This window comes from Scyliorhinus torazame, chromosome 15 (assembly GCF_047496885.1).
Source record: "Scyliorhinus torazame isolate Kashiwa2021f chromosome 15, sScyTor2.1, whole genome shotgun sequence".
In the NCBI taxonomy this organism is placed as follows: domain Eukaryota; kingdom Metazoa; phylum Chordata; class Chondrichthyes; order Carcharhiniformes; family Scyliorhinidae; genus Scyliorhinus; species Scyliorhinus torazame.
The window spans coordinates 175,425,799-175,448,777 of NC_092721.1; the positions used below are offsets into that span (position 1 = coordinate 175,425,799).

At 44.6% G+C, this 22,979-nt stretch overlaps 1 protein-coding gene across 2 annotated transcripts in view; it reads left to right on the top strand.

The window, feature by feature from the left end:
• mrpl48 (mitochondrial ribosomal protein L48) overlaps window positions 1-21,493 on the top strand; it is a 155,166-nt gene extending 133,673 nt beyond the window's left edge. For both annotated transcript variants that reach the window (XM_072477132.1, XM_072477131.1), the window contains exons 6-8: window positions 580-682; window positions 3,136-3,225; window positions 20,797-21,493. In XM_072477132.1, coding sequence (XP_072333233.1) covers window positions 580-682; window positions 3,136-3,225; window positions 20,797-20,871 — 268 coding nt within the window. In that variant the 3' untranslated portion in view covers window positions 20,872-21,493. The remainder of the gene's footprint in view (window positions 1-579; window positions 683-3,135; window positions 3,226-20,796) is intronic.
• The last annotated feature ends 1,486 nt before the right edge of the window (window positions 21,494-22,979 follow it).

The window sequence follows — 22,979 nt, forward strand, 5'->3', positions numbered from 1 at the left end:
ATTGTTGCAGCACAGCGCCGGGGACCGGGTTCAATTCCCGGCTTGGGTGACTGTCTGCGGAGTCTGTACCTTCTCCCCGTATCTGCATGGGTTTCCTGCCACAAGTCCCGAAAGACGTGCTTGTTAGGAGAATTGGACATTCTGAGTTCTCCCTCTGTGTACCCGAACAGGCGGCGGACTTTGGTGACTAGGGGATTTTCACAGTAACTTCATTGCAGTGTTAATGTAAGCCTACTTGTGGCACTAACAAATATTATTATTTGGAAGTCTGATAGTGTAATTGTAGGTGAATTGGAAGAGTTGTGGATTTCAGCAGGCTGTCAGGTAAGGGTTAAAAGTTCTCTCTATTTAGCCTCATTAAAAATTAAACAATGATATTCCCCTCCCCCAAGTCTTGTTCCCGAAACTAAATTGCAGTTGGCCCATAAATGCCTTCATTCACTCTGTCCCTTTCTCCTAAATAAAACAGAATAGATGATAATATTTAACCTTTTGTGTTTGTGTTAATATTATTTTGAATGTTTTGTTTTATTGAAATGTTAAAATATGTAGCAGTGCCTTTGTTTTTCTTTTCCGCAGCTATGCAATGCCTACTAAATCCACTGAATTCTCAGTGTTGCAAGAACAGGGCACTAAGATGAATATGGAAGGTGTTATTCAATCTCATGAGAGAATTGTACAGGTATTTGTGTGGTTTCTCCACTTAAAATATTTCTCATACTCCCCTTTAAAAATGTATCTAACGCTATGCATCTTTCATTCGTACACGGGGTATAAATTAATTTTGCTCCCAGGCTGGGCTGTTGCCACTCCCAAATAGTGGATTCAGCACGGTAGCATAGTGGTTAGCAGTGTGGCTTCACAGCGCCAGGTTCCCACGTTTGATTCTCTGTTGGGTCACTGTCTGTGCAGAGTCTGCGTGTTCTCCCCGTGTCTGCATGGGTTTCCTCCCACGGTCCAAAGATATGCAGGTCAGATGGATTGGCCATGCTAAATTGCTCTTCGCATCCAAAAAGGTTAGGCGGGGTTATTGGGTTAGGGGGATAGGGTGACAAAATACAAATTTCTTTACCCGTCAGCCTGGCCTCAATAAAAGTCGAGATGGATTTGCAGGTACAGCATTAGTTATTTTATTTGGCTTGCAAGCCTGATTCATTTCACAGAGGCATAAGACACATCCAGTCTCCTACACCCCGGAAAGCGAATGAACAAAGAGACAAGGGATTTCTGCAAATCAATTCAAATGGTATCAAGTTTCACATACACGATTCCCATAGGTCATCCTATACCCCTCCTGACCTGGTCATACATTCTGATTGGCTCACTGCCAATCCCTTCCTCTGGCCCCTATTACCCAGCATCCTTTTCTCCTCCTTTGGTGGACACACCTCCTCCTTGCTTTGCCATGCGGTCTGAAATCCTTTGTCTGTGAACTCACCAGAATGAGACTGGCCTATCTCTACATTACAGTAACTAATATCTCTAAAGTAACTATTTTATATCACATTCGACAAGGGTGGAAGTGAGGGTTTAAGTGGGTCGGTGCAGACAGATCTTATGAAGTGGTTCAGTAGGCAACTCAGATTTCAGTGATCATAGTGGGTCACAAAGATCTTCAAACTCTGTCTCCCTCATGAGGAATCTCAGCACCCCTCCTTCTTGGAGCTAGTCTGATCCCCAGCTGACAGCATGCACAGCCTTCCTTAGTTCCATGGGCACAGTCTTCACCACAAATGGTGCACATCTGCAGAAAATGGATGGCCTCGCTCCACCACTGTTATCTCCAAGTAATAGAAACAGCTGCAGCAACAATGCTCAGCTTCTGGATCAAGCCTCTTCCTCTTGAATCTTCTTCAATGTGTCTGTTGTCCTTCAGTTGATGCTCCAACTGCTACTATACAGCTTGAACTGAGCTGTGTCCTTTTATATCTTTCAACAAGGTTTTATTTCCCAAACTCCATTTTCTTTTGATTTCCTCTGAGATTGAGAAGTTCAGTTTCACTTCCATATTTACTTTTTCTGCTTTCTGTTTAATTTAATTTTCAGTTCAGCTGCTCTTTTGAAATGGGGTCTGCCTCAAAACGTACAAATTATATTTAACAATATTGATTCCCTCACTACCAACTGAAAATCTACGGAGCCCCCACTCTGCTCTACACATGAGACCTGGACTGTATACCGTGTCATGCTAAGAAGCCGAACCACTTTCACTTGAGCTACCTTTGGAAGCATCTGAAAATCAGGTGGCAAAACAAAATACCAGACATTGAGGTACCTGAACTGGAATGCCAAACTGAGACAGTCACAACTGGGTTGGTCATGTAGCCAGAATGCCTGACACTCGTTTACCAAAATAATTTTCTATGGAGAGCTCAAGTCTGGGGTGCGCTCTCATGACAGTCAAAGGAAGCACGACAAGGACTCTCTGAGGAGAGGAAATTCCAAGCCAGCAAGTTGCCCAAAACTCCATTGTTTGTGGCACCCTGTCCTATTTGAAGCAGAATCTGCAGGGTGCAGATCAGCCTTAGCAGACACCTACATAACCAGCCAAACCTAACCAAACTCTTTTGATGACGAACATGGTTATCCTCGCCTCAAAGGATGCATAAGTATGACATGAAGAGGAAGACCATTTAGCTTTTTACGGTGAATCCATTCAGAGTGCCCTTAATGTCCTGCACTCCATTTCAGCCACCAATTGTTTCTTAAATAATTCCAGGGCTTTTCATTCCTACTGTCCAATTTGCCTTGCTCCTCCAGAGGCTTTGGTTATATCAGTATCGAAACAGGAAGGGAGTGAAGTTGCAGTACTTGGTAAACACACCAAGAAAACTTGAGCCAAATTTTTAACAACAGATATGCCTTAACATTGTCAAACAATCTCTTTGGCAATCTGCAAACCAGTGAAAGTTATAATGCCAGTGAGAGCAGGGTGAATAGTCTCTACGATCAGCAGTAGTCCTTATAATTTTTCAAATGTCTATCTTTCAGTGATTGAACTAGCACTGGAGAATGCTTTATATATAATAGGACCTTGCAGCAAGTTGTGTAATTTATTTTATTGTATATTAAATATTTTGCAAATATTAACTGAACTTGTACAGTATTGACATTTTTTATATCTTAAATTTTCAGGTTAGTGGTTTGAGTTCACTTCTCGCCCCAATTGTTGTGGAAGTCCTTCAAACTAATCAGCCGGAAGGCGTACAGCTGTGTATCAAGGAGGTAAGTGCCAAAGCTGATCATTTTGGGAAAACTTCACAGTCCAATTAACCTGCAAGCACAGCTGTTACTTCTTCCTTTTATACTGAATCTGTAGTTTAAGAAAAATCGAAAGTAACAGGAGTCTCAGAGGTTATTCAGTCTAATCAGTACGTTTATTCTTTAGAGCTACAGATTCTACCTAACTGAACTATGCCAGTTTACATACGCCACACAAACCTCCTCCCACTTAAATTATCTTTTGCCACCCTCCCCCTGCACATATATTCCGTTCTTCCTCATAATTGTGGTTAACTAATGTTTAAGCACTCAACTGAAATTCTATCTGGCTGTAACCTAGCTTGAGGTTTTCAATTAAATGATGACCGCAATTGGAAATAGTTGTGCTTGTGCAATCCTTCATTTCATTTTATAGTTCAAGCATATCCAATTTATTCACAGCCTATGTTTATGCATTGTGACAGTCTCTTGCTCTCTCAGCAGTTTGAGATCTTTTTGTTTTCCTTTTTGCTGGTATTCCCATGAGGTTTTATTTCCTCCATTCTTTGATCCTCCCTCTGGCGATTCCTCTGTGCGAGAGATAAACAACCTGCTCCAGGTCTCGGCCAAGGGAACTTTCCACCGGGTATTTAGCAGTGCAGAAGACTGACCCTGGATGCCAGTTTTTCCTCCCTGAGCTGAAGCATCTGACCTCTTTTCACTTTCACTTTCTCCAACCCCCCCCCTCCATTTTGATTGAGAAAATGAGTGCAATTGATAGACATATTAATTTATAGCAGTGAGATGGAGAGTTTCGATAGCATCCAAATCTATATGTTTCAAGCAACTGAGTGTCAGATTTGATGTTTCTTGCATTTGATTTTTACTTGTAATCCTCTATCTGTCCACTCGTTGCACGTTCATTAGATTAAAAAGTGTGGAGAAAGGAAAGAATAGCCAAGAAGGAGGGTGAAACAAAAAATAAGTAAAACAATGAAGTCTACAGGGTGGGAAAGTAAAAGAAAAAGGGAGACCAAATATGAAACCGAACAAAACAGAAAAATTTAAAAAGGAGGCAATCCAAAAGATGAAGTCTGATTGATTAGCCTTAAGAATCAATCATGAAAATGCTATCAGTATGTAGTTCGACATTTGTGTTTACCACAGCTTTCATGTTCAATGGATGTCTATTATTAAAGAATAATCAGCAGTGGAAGGGTTAACCATAGAGAAGAAGCTATTATTTAATCCAAAGGGAAATTATGTCAGATGACTGCACTGATGTTAGAGGAGAGGGTCCCAACGGTATCCTCCAGCTGACATTGACTGCCATGTACTTGGGCTTTATCCACACCCAATGTGATCTTTTCTTTTTGCTGTTTGGTTCTTATCAGAAATTAATATTGCTGCTGTTGCTGTTTGGAATATCCAGTAATAAAATCCCAAACCGTATTCAGTTCATTGCACCATTCAGGTTCATGTACGTCTCTTTATGCTTCTTAGTTATTTGATCTTTTATTCTGCTGTATGCATTTTAAGTGGACCCTTTATAATTTTGTGCCCCCCCCCCCCCCCCCCCCGCCATCCCCTTTGCAGCACCTTGTTCTGACCACCTTCCCCACCCATACAAAGAAAGAGATCAGCCTATCCATCCCCTTTAAAAACACCATTGGCAAAAAGACTGGCAGGCACAGAAACAGAAACAAAGATTGCGGTAAAACGTTCATCTTCACAACCTGTACCGGTGCCCGCCAGCGACGGGGGAAGATTATCCCACCTCAGCATATCTGCCTTTACCCTCCCCAATAAGGTAGACAAATTCAACTTCCTAAGGCCTGTCCAGTTCCGGTGCCCCCAGATACCTAAAGTGAAGCGAATACAGATCATCCGCGTACAAGGACACCCTATGTCCCACTGAAGGGTTCTATAGCCAATGCAAACAGAAGGGGGGAAGTGGGGCACCCATGCCTCGTTCCCTGTTGCAATGAAAAATACCCTGAATTAATCTCATTCGCGATCGGCTCCTTATATAGCAACTGCATCCATGCCACAAACTTTAGTCCAATTGCAAATTATCCAACACCACAATCAAATAACTCCACTTCACCCAACTCCACTTCACCCAATCAAATGCCTTCTCCGCATGTAATGCCACCACCTTTTCCTCTGCTGGAGAAAGCACCACATTCAGCAGCCACTTAACATTCAATGACAACTACCTGCCCTTAACAAACTCCGTCTGATCCTCACCAAAAACCCTCGGAAGGCCAACTCCAACCTTAATGTCAGCACCTTTTCCAATATCTTGCCGTCCGCATTCAGCAGAGATATGGGCCTGTACGACCCACACTCCACCGGGTCCTTATCCTCCTTTAGCAGCAACGAGATGGAGACCTGTCCCATTGTTTTCGGCAAGACCGCCCTGACCATCGCGTCCTCGAACATTTCCACCAACAACGGCGCCAGCTTATCCTTAAATTATCTTGTAAAATTCAACCAGGTACCCATCCGGCCCCACCGCCTTCCCCGCCTGCATCTTCTCGACTGCTGGCTTCACTTCCTCTATCCCTATCCAGCCCCGCCTTCTCCACTTCACCCAAACTCGGGCACTCCAATCCCCCCCAAAAAACTCCCTCATCTCCCGCTCATCCTCTGGTGGCTCTTACTTATACAAGTCCCTATAAAACTCCCCAAGCACCTTGTTAATCCGCTCCGGAGCCACCACCAACTCCCCTGTCCTATCCCAAACCCGAAATATGTCTCTCGCCGCAGCCTGCTTATGAAGCTGACTTGCCAACATATGACCTGTCTTCTCCCATAGACAGGCTCCTGGCCCTTCTCAACTGACGCTTTCCCCCTGGATAGCAGATTGAACCTTGCCTGCAACTCGTTCCTCTTTACCTCCCATCCACCTCCAAAATCTCTTCTATCAACTATTGGCATTCCTCCTTCTCCTCACTATCCACCTTGGCCTTATACAAGATCACCTCCTGCCACACCACTGCATTCAGGGCCTCCCAAAGCATCGACTGCGAGACCATCCCAGTACAATTGAACCCCACATACTCCTCAATCACCTTCCCTATCTTATCACAGAAGCTCCGGTCCGTCAACAGTCTCACATCAATCCTCCACCCTGGCTTCTGGGCCACCCCCTTCTCCAATACCACATCCATCCAGTGTGGAGCGTGATCCGAGATCACAATTGCCAAATACTCTACCCTCTTAACACCAGCCAACAGCGCCTTCCCTGCCACAAAAAAGTTGGCCCGGGGAGAAAAATAATTATTCCCGATCCCTCGGGTGTAAGAAATCTCCTTGGGTCAACCCACCGCCCCTCTCGATGGGGTCAGCGGGCGCGGCTGGTACTTGTCCACCCTCTGCTCCAGCACTATGTTCCAATCCCCCATCCCAAAATCAACTCATGGGTATTCAAATCCGGGATTGCCGCCAGAATTCTCTTCACGAACCCCGCATCATCGCAATTGAGGCACATATACTTACCAATGCCATCAACCTCCCCTTCAATGCACCCGTTACAATCCCATACCTGCCCCCCTGATCTGCCACCACCTTCTCCATCTGGAACTTCACTCGCTTGCCCACCAAAATTGTCACACCCACCGAGCCCTACGATAAATTCCCGAATGAAACATCTGGCTCACCCAACGCTTCCTTAGCCTCATCTGGTCATTCATCCTCAGGTGGGTCTCTTGCAGCATCACCACATCGACCTTTAACCTCTTCAAATGTGCAAAAACTCTTGCTCTCTTGATCCCCTTAACGTTTCATGTCACTATCTGACCGGGGGTGTCTCACCCCCCAGACCATCCGGCCGGACCCGCCCCATCCTTTTGTTACCATCGATCCCCAACCCCCTCCCAGAATCCCTCAATCCATCTCCTCTTGCAAATACCTTGCCTAGTATCGATCCCCTCCCCCCACCATTCACACCTCCCAGGTCCATCAAAACCTGCTCGACCAGGCTCCAACGACCGCGGCCCCTCCCCTCACTTCCGTTTACTAGCCAACCTTTGTTTACTAGCACCGTGACCCCGGCCAGTGTACCCCCCTCCTCCCCACCGCACCCTCAGCAACCCGGCCCCTCCTGCCCAAAAACTCTCCAACCTCCTCACCCCACACTCCCACCAACTCATCCTCCCCAGCCACACCGCCAGAGTGAAGAGACCACATCCCCTAAAAAAAGCAAAAACATGTCCATAAGAAGTAACAAGTACACATGTAAAAAAATTACCATTGGAGAAAAAGAATTCAGGAAAAAATCCAGATCCCAACTCTCCTCTCAGTCTCGGTCCTTCAGACTTAATGAACACCTTCGCCACCTCAAAATAAAAGTCCTTCAAGTTGTGAATCACTCTCAGCTTCGTGGGGTAGACCATTTCGTACCTCACCCCTTTGCTGTGCAATGCCTTCACCCATCCAAAGGCTGCCCGTATTCATGCCAACTCTGCTGTCAGGTCTTGGTATACATGTATGTCAACGCCTTCCCACTTCACGTCCCACTTCTGCTTTGCCCAGCTCATAACCTTCTTCACATGGTAACTGTGGAAACAGACTATGACCGCCCTTGGTGGCTCATTTGTTCTATTCTTCGGCTGGAACAACCAATGCGCCCTTTCCAGTTCATAGAGGGAGGGCTCTTCCCCAACCCCATCAACTTGGCAAACATGTTCGCAAAATACTCGGTCGGCCTCGGGCCCTGCACCCTCTCAGGCAGCCGACAATCCTCAACGTTTGTCTCCTCGACCTGTTCTCCAGGTCCTCCACATTGGCTCTTAACCCTTTGTTAGCCTCCGCCACCCTTTGCAGCTCCTTCCCCATCGAGGTGAACTGGTCGCGATGTTGCGACAGAGCCTCCTCCATCCCTTTCACTTTCTCTCCTTGCTCCCGCACCTCGACTGACGTCTATGTCAATGCAAACTTTATCGGGCCAAGCGCCTCCTTCACCCATTCTTTCAGCAAAGCCATTATCTCCCTCCGAAGCACCCCTCAATGTTTGGCGAACAGCCTTTCAAACTCCCCCGACACCATCTCGGTCAGAGTCCCCACCGTGATGTGAGCAGCTCCACCCAATGAACTATTCCCTGCTATCTTTCCTCCTGCTGGATTCACAGCAACACTCACTGGCAGACTTTCACTGGCCACCGTCTCTCCCTGGCCTTTCTTCTGGAACTTTGACATTCCACCGACTCCTTAGGACTTCCCACACCAGCTCATCCAAAACGTACCCCTGGGACTGGGCATGAAGACCCAAAAATCACACCAGCAGGAGCTACCTAACGTGCGACCTCCACCTACATGTCGCCACAGAAATCCGGACCCTTTATAATTTACTAAGCAAATAAATTAGCTGTTTAGCCAAAGAGCATTAGAAAAATGCAGAGTCTGATCTCCTGGGCTCAAAATAGAGAAACAGAGGCAACAATCCTTGAAAGCTTGAAAGGTAAATTAAGCTTCTAATGTACCTTGAGTTTGACTCTTTTTGGTCTGTCAGCCTCAGTAAACATGAATTTGTATCACTAAAAAGCAGGATACATGTGCACCTCTCACTTCTTTTTAAAATTAGAATATGGTCGATAATTAAAAGATAATTTGGAAGGGAAACAAGCCGAGGGGGAGGCGGCAGAGTGTTGGGCATTGCAAGCAAAGGGGTGATGGGGAAAAACGTGGGCTGATTGAAATTTCCATCCTGGATGTCATGAAGTTTATATTTGACCAGGCACTGTCTGCCATGGAATAAACCTTTTTCATACAATTTAGTTTCTGTGTATATTAAAAGACAGTCCCAAATGACTTAGTTTGGAAAGGTAGCTCATTAAAAATAAAAACTGAGAAAAATAATTTGTAGGGGAAGGACACTATAACAAATTTTATGGCTGCTTTATTGATCATTATCCTCTGTACAATCAGGTAAGATGCATTATAAAATACCTGAGCTGCAGACTGGGTGCAGGACTATATATAAACATACAGATTAGGAGCAGGGGTAGACCACCCCCGCCCTCTCAAACCTCCTCCGCCAATCAATAACATCATGGCTGATCTAATTGAAACCTCATATCCATACTCCCACCTAACCCCAAGAACCTTTCACCCACTTGCTTATCAAGAATCTTATCTAGCACTGCCTTAAACATATTAAAAGACTCTGCTTCCACTGACTTTTGAAGAAGAGTTCCGAAGACTTACTACCCTCTGCGACAAAACCATTCTCCTCACCTCTGTCATAAAGGGGCGATCCCTTATTTTTAAATAGTGACCCCCAGTTCTAGATTCTCCCACAAGAGGAAACATCCTTTCCATATTCACCCTGTCAAGACTCTTCAGGAACCAATATGTTTCAATCTTTTAAAACTGGCTGACTGATATTAACCTCAGCTTATTGGGAGTAAACGTGGATCAGATTGAGTGCATAGTCCACCAGACCTCCCCATCATTTTTCTACATTCCTCAGCAGAGTTGCCTGCAGCTTTTTAATTGATTGATCTTGAATTAGATTCCGAGATGTTAGCCAACTCTTGGCTCGACTTTCTTGATCTTAATAACTGGTTTGGCTACCTCTCGTGTATATTTGTTCGGTTAGCCATTTGTACATGTTCCATGTGAATAAATGCTGAGATAAGGTGTGACTTGGCCAAATTTAGATATAGCTGGATTTAAGGAATAAAAAAATGTTGGTTTGGAAATTTAGTGACGTATTTGCACAGAATACAGATCAAAATCAGGCATTTAACCTAGCTGATTTATACCGATGTTCATATTCAACGTGCACCTCCTTTTTAACCTCTTTCCATTTCTCCTCTGCATCCCTTTATATATATCTTGCATCAAACCACTCTTCGTGCAAAAAAATTCATCCTAAATTCTTTATTTCTTTGCTGGTACAATCTAATTTAATGCTTCTTCTTCTGGACTTGCCCACAAGTAAGGTTTTATTAAAGCAGTTTGCTTTTCCCGGAGATGAGAACCTCTTTCGTGACCTTGTTTCCTTTCATTTCTGGTAACACCCTTGGTATCTTTTCTGCTTTTTCTCCAATGCTTCAATATGTTTTTTTTTAGTCTGGAAACCAGGGACAAGATTTACGATGCTGGGCTGGATATACAGAGGCGGGAGAATTTCCAGCTTTGTGAACCCGACCTTTAAAAATGACTGCCCCCACATTGGTTTTTTGATCTGGGGAGCGAAAGGGTTAGATTAAAGGTCAGGAGGAGAGACCCTGGAAGAACCGAGGATGCCAGTGCGGAGATGGGCTGGGTAGAACGCCTGCCTCAGAGCACCAGCTCTGCATCCAGAATATTTAAAATAGCGTATAAAACATCACCCCCAGGCCTTACCCCCCACAAACTCCCTCTGCCATCTCATGCCCTCCACCCTCCCCATGGCCTCTCATAAACTCCTTTACAACCCATTCTCCTCTACCACTCCCATGGCCCCTCCTATCCTCCACACCAACCTATGCCCTTTCATCCATAGCTCTCATACCCTCTATGGCAAGGTATTCACCTCTATACACCGTTTCAAGGCCCTTTGTAACCTCAATACCAATTTGGTGTGAACACTTGCCCCCTCCCCACCATCCTTTGCCCTTCTACCTACTATGTCACCTCACATGGTATCCACTATGGGTGGACTTAAGGACCCATGTAGAGATGAGATAAAATATAAAATTTTATAAAATAAAGTTCCAAGTATTATTGCTGACCTATGTTGTATTATGTTGTAAAATACACTCTGATTCATAAAAAAACATTTACTACATTTACATTCCTTCAACTAAATAAAAATTTAAAACATAAACGTTGGAATTCATAGTCACACATCAAAAATTGTTTAACAGCTTGTAACTATCAATCAAAACAATGAAATAGCAGGCACCCTACTTTGACAATGAATGGTTGTGAAATGAGCTATGTCGCACAAATCCAAAAATGGGAATCCTCAGGCTTCTTCTTCGTCGATCACTCACAAGGAAGTATGATTGTCCACTTAGGAAACTCCATGTCATTGGCCATGGGTTCTGTGGGTCATTGTGTGGCTGATGAGCCCGTTCCTAGAACCGCATCTCCGACTGCACACTTGGCAGGAGTTTCCGGGAGGTATGATTGGTCCTTGGGCTCAAGATCACTGGTATTCCTTTCTCAGGCTCCTTTCTGGACCTCCTCAGGCTAATGTCAACAGACAGAGTGAAATAGCAAGCAATCTTTTTTTTTAACACTCCAGGAGACATTACAGATATTTCCAGGGCACGGTGACACACTGGTTAGCACTGCTGCCTCACAGCGCCAGGGACCTGGGTTCAATTCCGACCTTGGGTTACTATCTGTGTGGAGTTTGCACATTCACCCAGTGTTTGTGTGGGTTTCCATCGGGTGCTCCGGCATCTTCCCACAGTCCAATGATATGTAGTTTAGGTGGATTGGCCATGCTAAATTACCCCTTAGTGTCCAAAGATGTGCAGGTCAGATAATGGGGAAAGACGGGGGGGAGTGGGCCTAGTTAGAGTGCTCTTTTGGACGGTTAGTGCAGACTCGATAGGCAGAATGGCCTCCTTCTGCACATAGGAATATATGGATTTGATGGACTTTTAAATGTCTTGACAGATCCCTCTAATACATGCTTCTGACACTATTAACAGTTGATTTGGACTGGTCTGTAATGAGTTTATACACTTTTTATGCATATTTACACCTACCTTTAACACTTCCAAGGGCACGCGACTGCCACAAAAGAGCACGTGACCTCCCCCTCCCCCTCCAAAGGGTGTCAGGGACCATATCCAGAGTGGTATCTTACCTCTCCAAAGAGGTGCCTGGCTAACCAAACAAATCCACAAAGTTCAGACCTGCTCTTGAAGTAAATTATATTCCTAGTCCCTTTTTGGGACTATTCCAGATCAGGTGTACTCCTCAGGTGATCACTCTCGCTTCAAGTTGAGATGGGCAGGTCTCACAGACACTTGAATAGGTTTAAAGAACTGATCAACCTCTTCTCCAATGGAACGGAACCTACAAAGAATATTACTGCCCTCCAGATAAGCTTTTTGACAGGTTTTAGCCAGATTATAACAACTCGAATTTTATAAGGGTTTGGGCATCTCTCCTCAGTATTATACATCTCCATTGAAGAGTGTACAGAGATGGACTTTATGAGACAATATATTTTCCAAATTGTATAAAAGTTTATTTAAGAATCAAACATGCAATTCATAATTGATGGGAAAGTCAATCACAATGTTAATTTTAGGAAAAGAAAGTATAATCGTTTTTAATAGAGAATCCAAATTTTAATTCTAAATATTTGTTGCAATAAGATATCCATCAACATTTAAAGTAACGTTTGTCTTAAATTCCCAAGTAGAAAGATGCAGAGTTTAGCGAGATTAGCAGAGTTCTATCTCAATTAAGGGGAGAACTATCATCGCTACACTACACTACAATGTCAGTACCGTTATTATGAGAAACACTGGAGAGAACTCAACGAATCTAAAAATCCACTGTATGGTTCCAATATTTATACTGTTTCTAAGCTGTATAAGTAGGGCGTGATTCTCCGGCCTCGTTGCGCTCTCTCCCAAGCATAACGAGGCCAGTGAATAGCGGGAGAAACCAAAAACGAGATGTGCGCCAAGCGCCAAACAGTTTGCGATGGAACCGGCCCGCTCCAGTAGGTAAAATCGGGATCTCGCCATAGCGTGACGAGAAACCAAGTATCACCACTTAAGCCTCATTTTCGTACAATTAACGAGAGCCACCGAATATCCAATGACCTCCTGTCATTCGGCGGACTCCCCAGCAAGCGATGTTTATTATTATTATTATTGGTGTACGTGAGCATATAATTATGCGTAGGCACATTTATGAACTTCTTTTGCTCTTTCAGGCAGGTGAATTCTGCTTTCAATCTTCTAATCCTTACATTATTAAAAAAAATTACTCATTTAATCTTATAACCTTATTATAGTTGGATTCCTTCGCACTCTTACCAGGTCTTATCTGTTTCACATTCCAAACTTGATTGGAGGCAGCTGATGATTTAAATGTCCAGCTGCCTCGGTAAAACACGCATGTGGAAAATGTGCTCTTTTCCCGCCCCCGCAAAAGTGAGAACTGCCATGTCTGGGTGCAGGACCTGGGATTTCTGACCATTTCTGCTATCTTCGCAACGATATCTTCTAGAGATGAACCCCAGTACTTTGTTACTATTCTTTATGGCCTTCTCAACCTGTGTTGTTTTATTATTGATTTATGTATGTGTATTCCCAGATCTCTTTGATCCTCTATTCCACTTTGATCCTTACCTTCCAAGGAAAAGTGGTTTCCTCATTCTTTCCACGAAAGTGAACCATATCACACTTCGTTATATTGAATTTCATTTTCCATTTAACCAAACACTGCAAGCCTGTTTGTGTATTCCTATGTTTTGCTGTAATATTCTACATTATTAGCTGTATCCCTAAATTAGTACAGTCTGAAAATGTTGACATTGTGTGGTGATGTGCATCACTGTAAATACACAAGGGATTAATGTAAATACATGTAGGCTAGCTGGACACTAGAGGGAGCACCAGAGACATCACACACACAACACAACCAGTAGATCAGTTAGATAGGACACGACCAATGGACATTCACGATACACACAGAGGTGACACGACCACAGGAGGGCATTACACCAACCCATATATAAAGGACACCACGCACATGATCTGCCTCTTTCCAGTGGAGACAGTCAGTGAGTACAGACACAGGGTTGATTCAATATCACTCCCACAAAGTGGATTGTAGCAGACTGGTTAGTCAGTCTGGGTAGCTATAGTAAGATTAGTTTAGTGTTGAACCCGAGTAATAGAAGTGTAAATAGTTTAATAAATGTGTTGAAGTTGTCTCCACGTCTGAACCTTCCTTTGTCAAGTGCACCACAAGGAAACCTATGCTACACCTCGAGCATAACAAGACACATTGTACCCCCAGTTCCTTACTTCAGATCATTATGCATGTGGTAAACAACAGTACTCCTGGCACGGATCACTGAGGAAAACAATTCCTCTTTTTTTGTCTGTCTGTCAAACTTCCCTCTGTTTTCTTCAAATCCATTTTGTGACTTGGTGTCTGACTCGGCTTGCTCTGACCATTGTCATAATCCCCTTATTTGTCACCTTATCAAAGGCCTTCTGAAAGTTCATGTACACCATATCCATTACTTTGCCTTTATTGACTTTTGCTGTTATTTTTACACTATAATCAACATTTGTCGATTATATTTTACGCCGGGGAGAATTTGAATTATCTATAATTATTCTTATTTTTAAAAATTGTTGCAGTCATTAGAGAAAATATCCCTTCCTTTAGTCTGGGTTGGATTCAAACTTGGGTCATAGATGTAAAAGCGCAGTGTGTGCACTACAACAATTATCAGAGAAGATTGTTTTTATAGCATAGTTTAGGCTGTTATAGGCAAAAATTTTAAATGAGAATTTGATTTTTTTTTTCAATTTGATGTTAGTTATATTTCGAGCAGCCTTGGAAAAGAGGTATTTTTGTGACCTCTGAGTTTGCCATGCCATTATAAAATTACTGCTAAACAAAAAAGCTGAATGACAACAAGTGACATTCTGTGGATGAAATGCTGAACAAACTGACACTCCCTATGTTGATTCGTTGGAAGTGGTACTGGTCGGTCGCATGTTTGTTTCGAAGCAAATGGCAACTACCAAGAGAAGCTAGTTCTAAATTCTACTTTTAACTCTTTCAGAACACACATGCAGGGTATCAAATTGTGTAGGTGCACAGTACATTTCAGCATTTGTAATGTTACCTTCAAATGTTGCTCTTTTCCATTTGTTTCATTTTCCATTCATTGCTTGCAAAAACCTTGTAGGACTGACATCCATTTTATGGTACTAAATATACATTGTGTCTTTGGATCAGGGAATTGCAATGTGTATGGCATTATTTTGGTACTTGTGATGTGTATGTTACATATTGAATCAGCATGGTAACCAGATTCATGCATATAATGATGTTCTTGAAGGAATGGAATAGGAGACCTCATATAGTCTAGTTTGCACATAATTACAGTTCCACATTACATTGTTGACTCTTAATACCGTCAGGGCAGCTAAAGATAGGAGACAAATATTTGCCTTGGTAGTGTCACCCAAATTCTTGGAGCCAAGAACAGGTCAGAGGCTAGGAATCCAGCAGCGAGTAACTCCCCTCCTGACTCCCCAAAGCCTGACCACCATCTACGAGGCACAAGTCAGGAGTGTGATGGAATAATCTCCCCTTGCCTGAGTGAGTGCAGCTATAACAACACTCGAGAAACTCAACAGCATCCAGGACAAAACAAATTAAGCCTGCTTAATTGGTACCCCTTTCATAATCATTCAATCCTAGCACGACCGATGAACAGTGGCAGCTGTGTGTACCATACACAAGATGCACTGCAGGAACTCATCAAGGTTCCTGAAGCAGCACCTTCCAAACCCACAACTACTACCATTTACACTAAAGGACAAGGGCAGCCGATACCTGCAAACATTACTAACTGGAGGTTCCCCTCCAAGTCACTCTCCATCCTGACTTGGAAATCTATAGCCATTCCCTCACTGTTGTTGGTTCAAAATCCTGGAACTTCCTCCCTAACAGCACTGAGGGCATACCTACACCACAGGGACTGAAGCGGTTCAAGAAGGCAGCTGACTACCATCTTATCAAGGGCAACTAGGGATGGGTGATTAAATGCTGGCCTAGCCAGCGATGGCCACATCGCGTAAGTTAATTTTAAAAAATAATACTTTAAAAATATTGCTGACAAAGCCAGCTCATCCCATTGAACTTTAGCTTCTCTCTCATACAGTGAGGTCAGTTATCCCAAGCTGTTTTCTCTATTAATATCTCCAAACATTCAATTACAAGCAAAGTTTTCAGAAGCCTGGAAGCATCTCCATTACCATCAGCTAAAATATTATGTGCAGCACAGACAGGGGAGCTAAATATAAGCGAGCATCGTGATGACCACACACACAAAACCTGTGAACATCTATCACCTCCTGTCTGACATGAATTAATATCGTAACCTAATAAAGATGAATAATTATCTCTTATTTACTTTATTCATGTCTCAATGAGTTCACCAATACTGACGTTTTGGGTGCGATCCTCTGGCCACGCTGCGCCGGAAAAACAGCTTGCCATGGCTCGCAGCCCCTTGTGAGATTCAACGCAATCTCACGAAACATTTCAAGTGAATCCCTCCCTCAATGGGCGGGATCACCGATTGGCAAATCTGCATATTAGAGCAAGGCAGTAAGCCCTACTCTAATGTGCAGATTCCCGAGGTGCCTGAGACTTTGGGATTCAATCCCTTCACCTCGGGCACCCCGGGCAAGTGCCCTTTGGTACTGGTAACTACAAACGGGGACCAGGAGGGTGGACACCTGCCTCATCAGCCTTGACTAGGAGAAGGCTTTTGACAGAATATCGCACACCTACATGATGGATGTGCTCTCCAAAATGGGGTTTGGGGAGGGAATTCGCAATTGGATCAAACTGCTCGACACAAACATCTATAGCGCAGTCTCCATCAATGGGTGGGAATCAGAAAAGTTCCAGATCAAATCTGGAGTCAGGCAGGGCTGCCCTCTCTCCTCTGCCCTGTTTGTGTGCTGCATAGAACCTTTTGCCGAGTCCATCAGGAAGGATCCGGGTATAAGAGGAGTGACGATCCCAGGCAATGGAGGCGTGCAACTCAAGGCCTCCCTGTACATGGACGACGTCGCCGTCTTCTGCTCGGATCCCACGTCTGTACGCAGGCCCTTGAATGTCTGCGACCAGTTTGGACTGGCCTCAGGAGCCAAAGTAAACCGCGGCAAGAGCAAGGCCATGTTCTTTGGGAACTGGGCCGACCGGTCCTTTGTCCCCTTCACTGTCAGGTCAGATTACCTGAAGGTGCTGGGGATATGGCTCGGAGCGGCTGGGGCGTGCACCAAAAACTGGGAGAAGCGCATAGCCAAGGTAAGACAGAAACTGGGCTGGTGGGAGCAATGCTCCCTCTCCATTGCATGCAAAACCCTGGTCATCAGGTGTGAGGTACTCTCGGTGTTACTGTACGTAGCGCAGGTCTGGCCCATTATCCCGACCCTACACCACAGCAGTCACCCGGGCCATCTTCAAATTTATCTGGAGATCCAAGATGGACCGTGTCCGAAGGGACACTATGTACAAACCTCTGGAGAAGGGAGGGAGAAACGTACCCAACGCCTCCCTCATCCTGTTGGCCACCTTTGTGTGCAGCTGCATCAAGCTGTGCGTGGACCCCTGGTATGCAAACACCAAGTGTCACTACATACTGAGGTTCTACCTGTCCCCGGTGTTACGAAGGATGGGCCTGGCCTCATTGTCGCGGAACGCTCCAAGTAGTTGGACCGTGCCGTACCACCTGTCCCTCGTGGAAACATTTTTGAAGGAAAACACCTTTGACCACAAGGCACTGAAGCAGTGGTCAGCACGTAATGTCCTCGAGGCCCTCAGGGAAAAGGAGACTGTGGAGGAGGTTGGATGGTTCACTGAGCAGACTGCCAGTCATCTGGCAGAACGCCTCATCACTGGAACTTTCAAACAAGCTTGGCTGGTGGTGAGAAGGGCCCTCCCCGTCAGAGTCTTCATGTACACCCGAAGGCTCAGCGCCGTTGCACGCTGCCCTCGGAGTGGCCGTGGGGGAAATGAGACGGTCACCCACCTCCTTCTGGAATGTGCCTTTGCAAAGAAGGTCTGGAGAGAGATGCAGTGGTACTTGTCAAGGTTCATCCCGAGTAGCTCTGTGACACAGGACTCTGTGCTCTACGGACTGTTTCCAGGGGGACACACCGAGACAAACATCAACTGCTGCTGGAAGGTCATCAACTCGGTGAAAGGCGCTCTTTGGTCTGCCCAAAACTTGCTGATCTCCCAGTGCAAAGAATTGTCCTCGACCGAGTGTTGCAGACTGGCACATTCCAAGGTCCAGAACTGCGTGCTGAGGGACGCACTGTAGCCATGTAAATGGCTAACTCCCGATTAGAATGGCCAAACCCCGATTTAAAATGGCGAACGGAAGAGGCTGATGGGAAAATCAGCCAACAGGACTCAAACAGACAGCTGCAGGTAAAACAGTGTATTCGTCTCTGGGGAAGCCAGACCGAATCGATACCTGCAGCCATCAACATAACAACACCCCAGCCATCTGCATATTAATCAGCAATCCCCGGGAACAATTGATACAAAATAGACACACAAAGCCAACCCAGACCTTTTGGCGCCAGCAGGAGCTGACACAAAGAGAGGTAAACGACCACCCCTCGATCAAGGAATCGCTCCAGCATTGGAGAATGTCGAACCAAGTGATTGGGACCAAGTCCGATCACTTGGAACCAGGTACAAGGTCCGCCCCGAGAGGCGGGAAGCCCCTGGGGACTATAAGAATAGGAGCCAAGTTCAAATCGACCCTTCTCCTCTCCGCACCCTTCGAGACCCTTCTGCAAGAGAACGTAAGTTTTACTCCAACGATCGCTACTAGATAGGCACTCCTGAATATCGACCTGTACCAGCTTTTGAATCCCGCAGGCTCAGAACCCATTCGAAAGGCCATTTGTTTCCCTGACCTGGTGGACCATTTCCAAAGTTAAGTATTGGCCTGTTAGTTGTAGGAAGTAGCTTAGAAGTAGAATTAATGTATAAGTATTAATTGCTGTATATAATAAATGAGCGTTGATTTAACTCTTACTAAGCGGTGTGTTGGATTATTAATCATTACTCGGACTTGAACCACGTGGCGGTATCAGAAAGATACCTGGCGACTCAAGAGCAAAGGTGACAGAATAAGAGCAATTGAACTAAGGCTAAAACGAGCAACAGCACTCGAGCTTGGGGCAGCTGCCGCCAAGGCGCAATGGCGAAAGACCACTGTGTAAGGTCTTACCAGCAAATGTACACCGAGGGGAGGGTAACAGTGTAAACCCTCCTCGGTCTGGGCCATTAACACTCCAATGTATAAAAGAAACATGACAATGTAAATGTTTAAGATGGAATTGTAACGTAAAGAGCGATATGTGTGTACGGTTATCAAAATTGAATGGAAGAAAGTCAAGGGAATATGTAACTCTGATGGAAATGTACAGTCAAGACAATTTGAAATGTTCTGTAATATTTATGATAGATTTTATGAATAAAGTATATTATTTGAAAAAGAAAACTACAAATGGGGACCAGACGGAATGGCACTCGTGGGGGTCTCCAAAGGGATCACAGACTCCCAGCTGCATGCCCTGTGGGCAGGGCGGTGCCCTGGCGCTGCTGGTGCCACCTGGGCACCCTGGCAGTGTTAGCCTGGCACCCTGACAGTGCCACCTGGGTACCTCCCTGGCACTTCTAGCTGGCTTGGGCGCTGCCAAGGTCCCTAGCTGGCATTTTATGCACATGTGCATTCGGTCTGGGGTTGCCCGGAGTTGGGGTTGGGTGGGGGGGGGGGGGGGGGGGGCGTCCCATATTGTTTTGGGCTGGGTGGAGGTCGGGGATTCTTTTGGGGGTCTCAGCGATCTGGACGGCATTTAAAAATGGCATCCAGATCTCTTGCTAGAGCAGGGAATTCCGGCGGAGCTCCCCATTGTAAAACACGGGGCCTCGGCCGCGCGTTCCCCGTTCTGGCACCTTATTCAACATGAGCCGCGTTGAATAGCCATGTGTTTCTCAGCACTGTGGGTGCCGGGAAACACGCGGCTGAACATGCTCGCTCGGGGACTTTGTTCCCTTTATTGCAGTACCTGGGGTAGTGCAGCTTTGTCTTTGAGAAGTTAAACTGAAGCGCCGTCTACCTGTTCGAAGTCACTGTTTGAAGATAAGTAACAGGTTCTGCCAATGTCCTCGCTAACAGTCTACCAAAACCAGATTAATCTATTTAATTTGCTGTTTGTAGGATTCTCCTTTTTGCAAATTAGCTGCCACATTTCGAGGGAGATGGTAACATGGTGATAAATCTCACTTGACTAGTAATCCGCAGGCCCAGGCTAATGGGACATGGGTTCAAATCCCATCGTGGTAGCTGGTGGAATTTACATCCAATTAATAAATAAAAATCTGAAATTGAAAGCTAGTATCAGTAATGGTAACCATTAAACTATCAATTGTCATAGAAACATTTCTAGTTTGCCAATCTCCTTTGGGAAAGGAAATCTGCCATCCTCACTCAGTCTTGCCCACACGTGACTCCAGATCCACAGCTATGTGATGGACTCTAAACTGCCCTTTGAAATGGCCCAGCAACCTACTCAGTTCATAGGTAATTAAGGATAGGCCACAAATGTTGGCCTTGTCATCATGAAATAATACATTTTCAAAAACTATTTACTCAACTTTTTTTTGTGAAATTTTAACAAGAAAAACTTAAAAGCTGAAAATGTTCCAGGGTGTCCGATTGTGAAAGGCTTTGTTCCAGATCTGTCTTACTGAGGAATGATACCCTCTCTAATCCTGCCCTCCAAAATGCAATGTTGATTATCCCATATGGCAAATCACAAATGCTTTTCAATGTTTTCACAGCATACTGAAGCTGATTTCAATGCCCGGTTCAAGGCTCGACCAGAATTAGAAGGACTGATGGCACAGATTAATTAAGAAGAAAACTAAGGGAGGTGACCATTTTGGCTTAGATCGCCACCCTGGCCAGAGGCTACTGTATGTGGTGACGTCGGGAGCTGTGATTTGAAAATAATATGTAATGATCATTGTTTCAAGGACTTACAAGCAAGAAACCAAAAATAATGTACGTTAATTGATTGAAACATTGTTAATGAAAATAACTTCAAATAATTTGTCATCTAATATACTTAATATAATCAGTCAGCAGTAGAGATATTCTGCTTTGAAATTGCCCACCACAATTCAGTCAGCCATTTCATTACCTCCAGAATGTGGACCTGATTGAGATGTCAGAAAGACACTGATGGTATATTGTCCAGTGCTCACTGTCAGCTGGATTAGAGTGAATAAGAACGTTAACCTTCCACTTGCAACAATGGAATCCTGTTTTTCACAGTTGTATGCTTCCAGCTGACTCCTTGTTTGATTTGCCCAGTTGTGAAATAGAAATGGGTGTATGAAGGAAAATGGATACATTTCAGTAATGTAGTCAGAGGGCTTAAGTGGCATCCTAAAAATGGAATAGTTTTCAATTTTATCTGACTGCTGAGATTAAATGAGATTAAATTGTGACCTTCAAAGGTTCACGTAATCAGAATTTGTCTAATTCTTAACAGCTTTACATTTATGTGTAGGCTTCCAGTTCTATTTTAGCATTATGTTGATTATGTTGGCTGGTGTTTCCCAAACATGGGGCAAACTTTGCACTTGTTTTAAGGCAGGAGGATGTCGGAACTCCAAATCATCCCCCCCCCCCCCCCAGGCAGAGGGTTACAATACCGCGGGACATAATCAGGAGTAGTGATGTAAGTAACAATAATAATCTTTATTAGTGCTACAAGTAGGCTTACATTAACACTGCAATGAAGTTACTGTGAAAATTCCCGATCGCCACACTCCGGCGCATGTTCGGGTACACAGAGGGAGAATTCAAAATGTCCAATTCACCTAACAGCACGTCTTTTGGGACTTGTGGGAGGAAACCGGAGAACCCAGAGGAAACCCACGCAGACATGCGGAGAATGTGCAGACTCCGTACAGACAGTGGCCCAAGCCAACTCCCTGGCGCTGTGAAGCAACTGTGTTAACCACTGTGCTACCGTGCCGCAGATAGTGCCAGGTTCACTTGCCGTAAGGAATGATTTGATGAGTATGGCTGTTCGGCTGTTTTTGTCTAGTCAGTGGGACACCTCTCCCAGTTTTGGCACTCCACAGATACTAGTGAGGGAGACTATGCAGGGACAACAGGGCAAGATTGCCTTTTTAGTTTCTGATGCCTAGGTCAATGCCCTGTGGTCTGTCTGGTTTTATTCCTTTTTGCCTTTTAAAAAGCAGTTTGATACCACTCACCAAGACTCTTTCAAAAGTACCTTCCAAGTCTCTACTACCTCGAAGGTCAAGAGCACCTATTGCAAGTTCCACTCCCAAGTTACACACTATCCTAACTTGGAACTATATTGATGTTTCTTCACTGTTGCTAGGTCAAAACCGTTTTCTGAACAGCACCTACAGGAGACGGACTGCAGCAGTTCAGGAAGGTGACTCACCACCATCTTCTCAAGGGCAATTAGGGATGGGCAATTCAATTAATAAATGATGCTTGAAAGCTAGTCTCCGTTATAGTAACCATGAAACTATCATCAATTAATTGATTATTTTTGATTTAAAAAAATTTAAAAATTGGTTTATTAATGTACTTCAGGGAAGGAAATCTGGCTTCCTCACCTGGTCTGGCCTAAATGTGACTCCACAGCAATGTTGTTGACTCTTAACTGACCTCTGAATTGGCATAGCAAGCCACTTAGTTCAAGCAGGACAAAACTTACTTCGCGATGCTCAGTTTGGGTTCTACCAGGGTCATAGAGTCATAGAATTTACAGTGCAGGAGGAGGCCATTCAGCCTATCGAGTCTGTATCGGCCCTTGGGAAGAGCACCCTATTTAAGCCACACTGCCACCCTAGCCCTGTAATTCAGCAACCCAACCTAACCTTTTTGGACACTAAGGGCAATTTAGCCAATCCACCTAACCTGCACATCTTTGGACTCTGGGAGAAAAGAGGAGCACCCGGTCACCCAGTTCCTG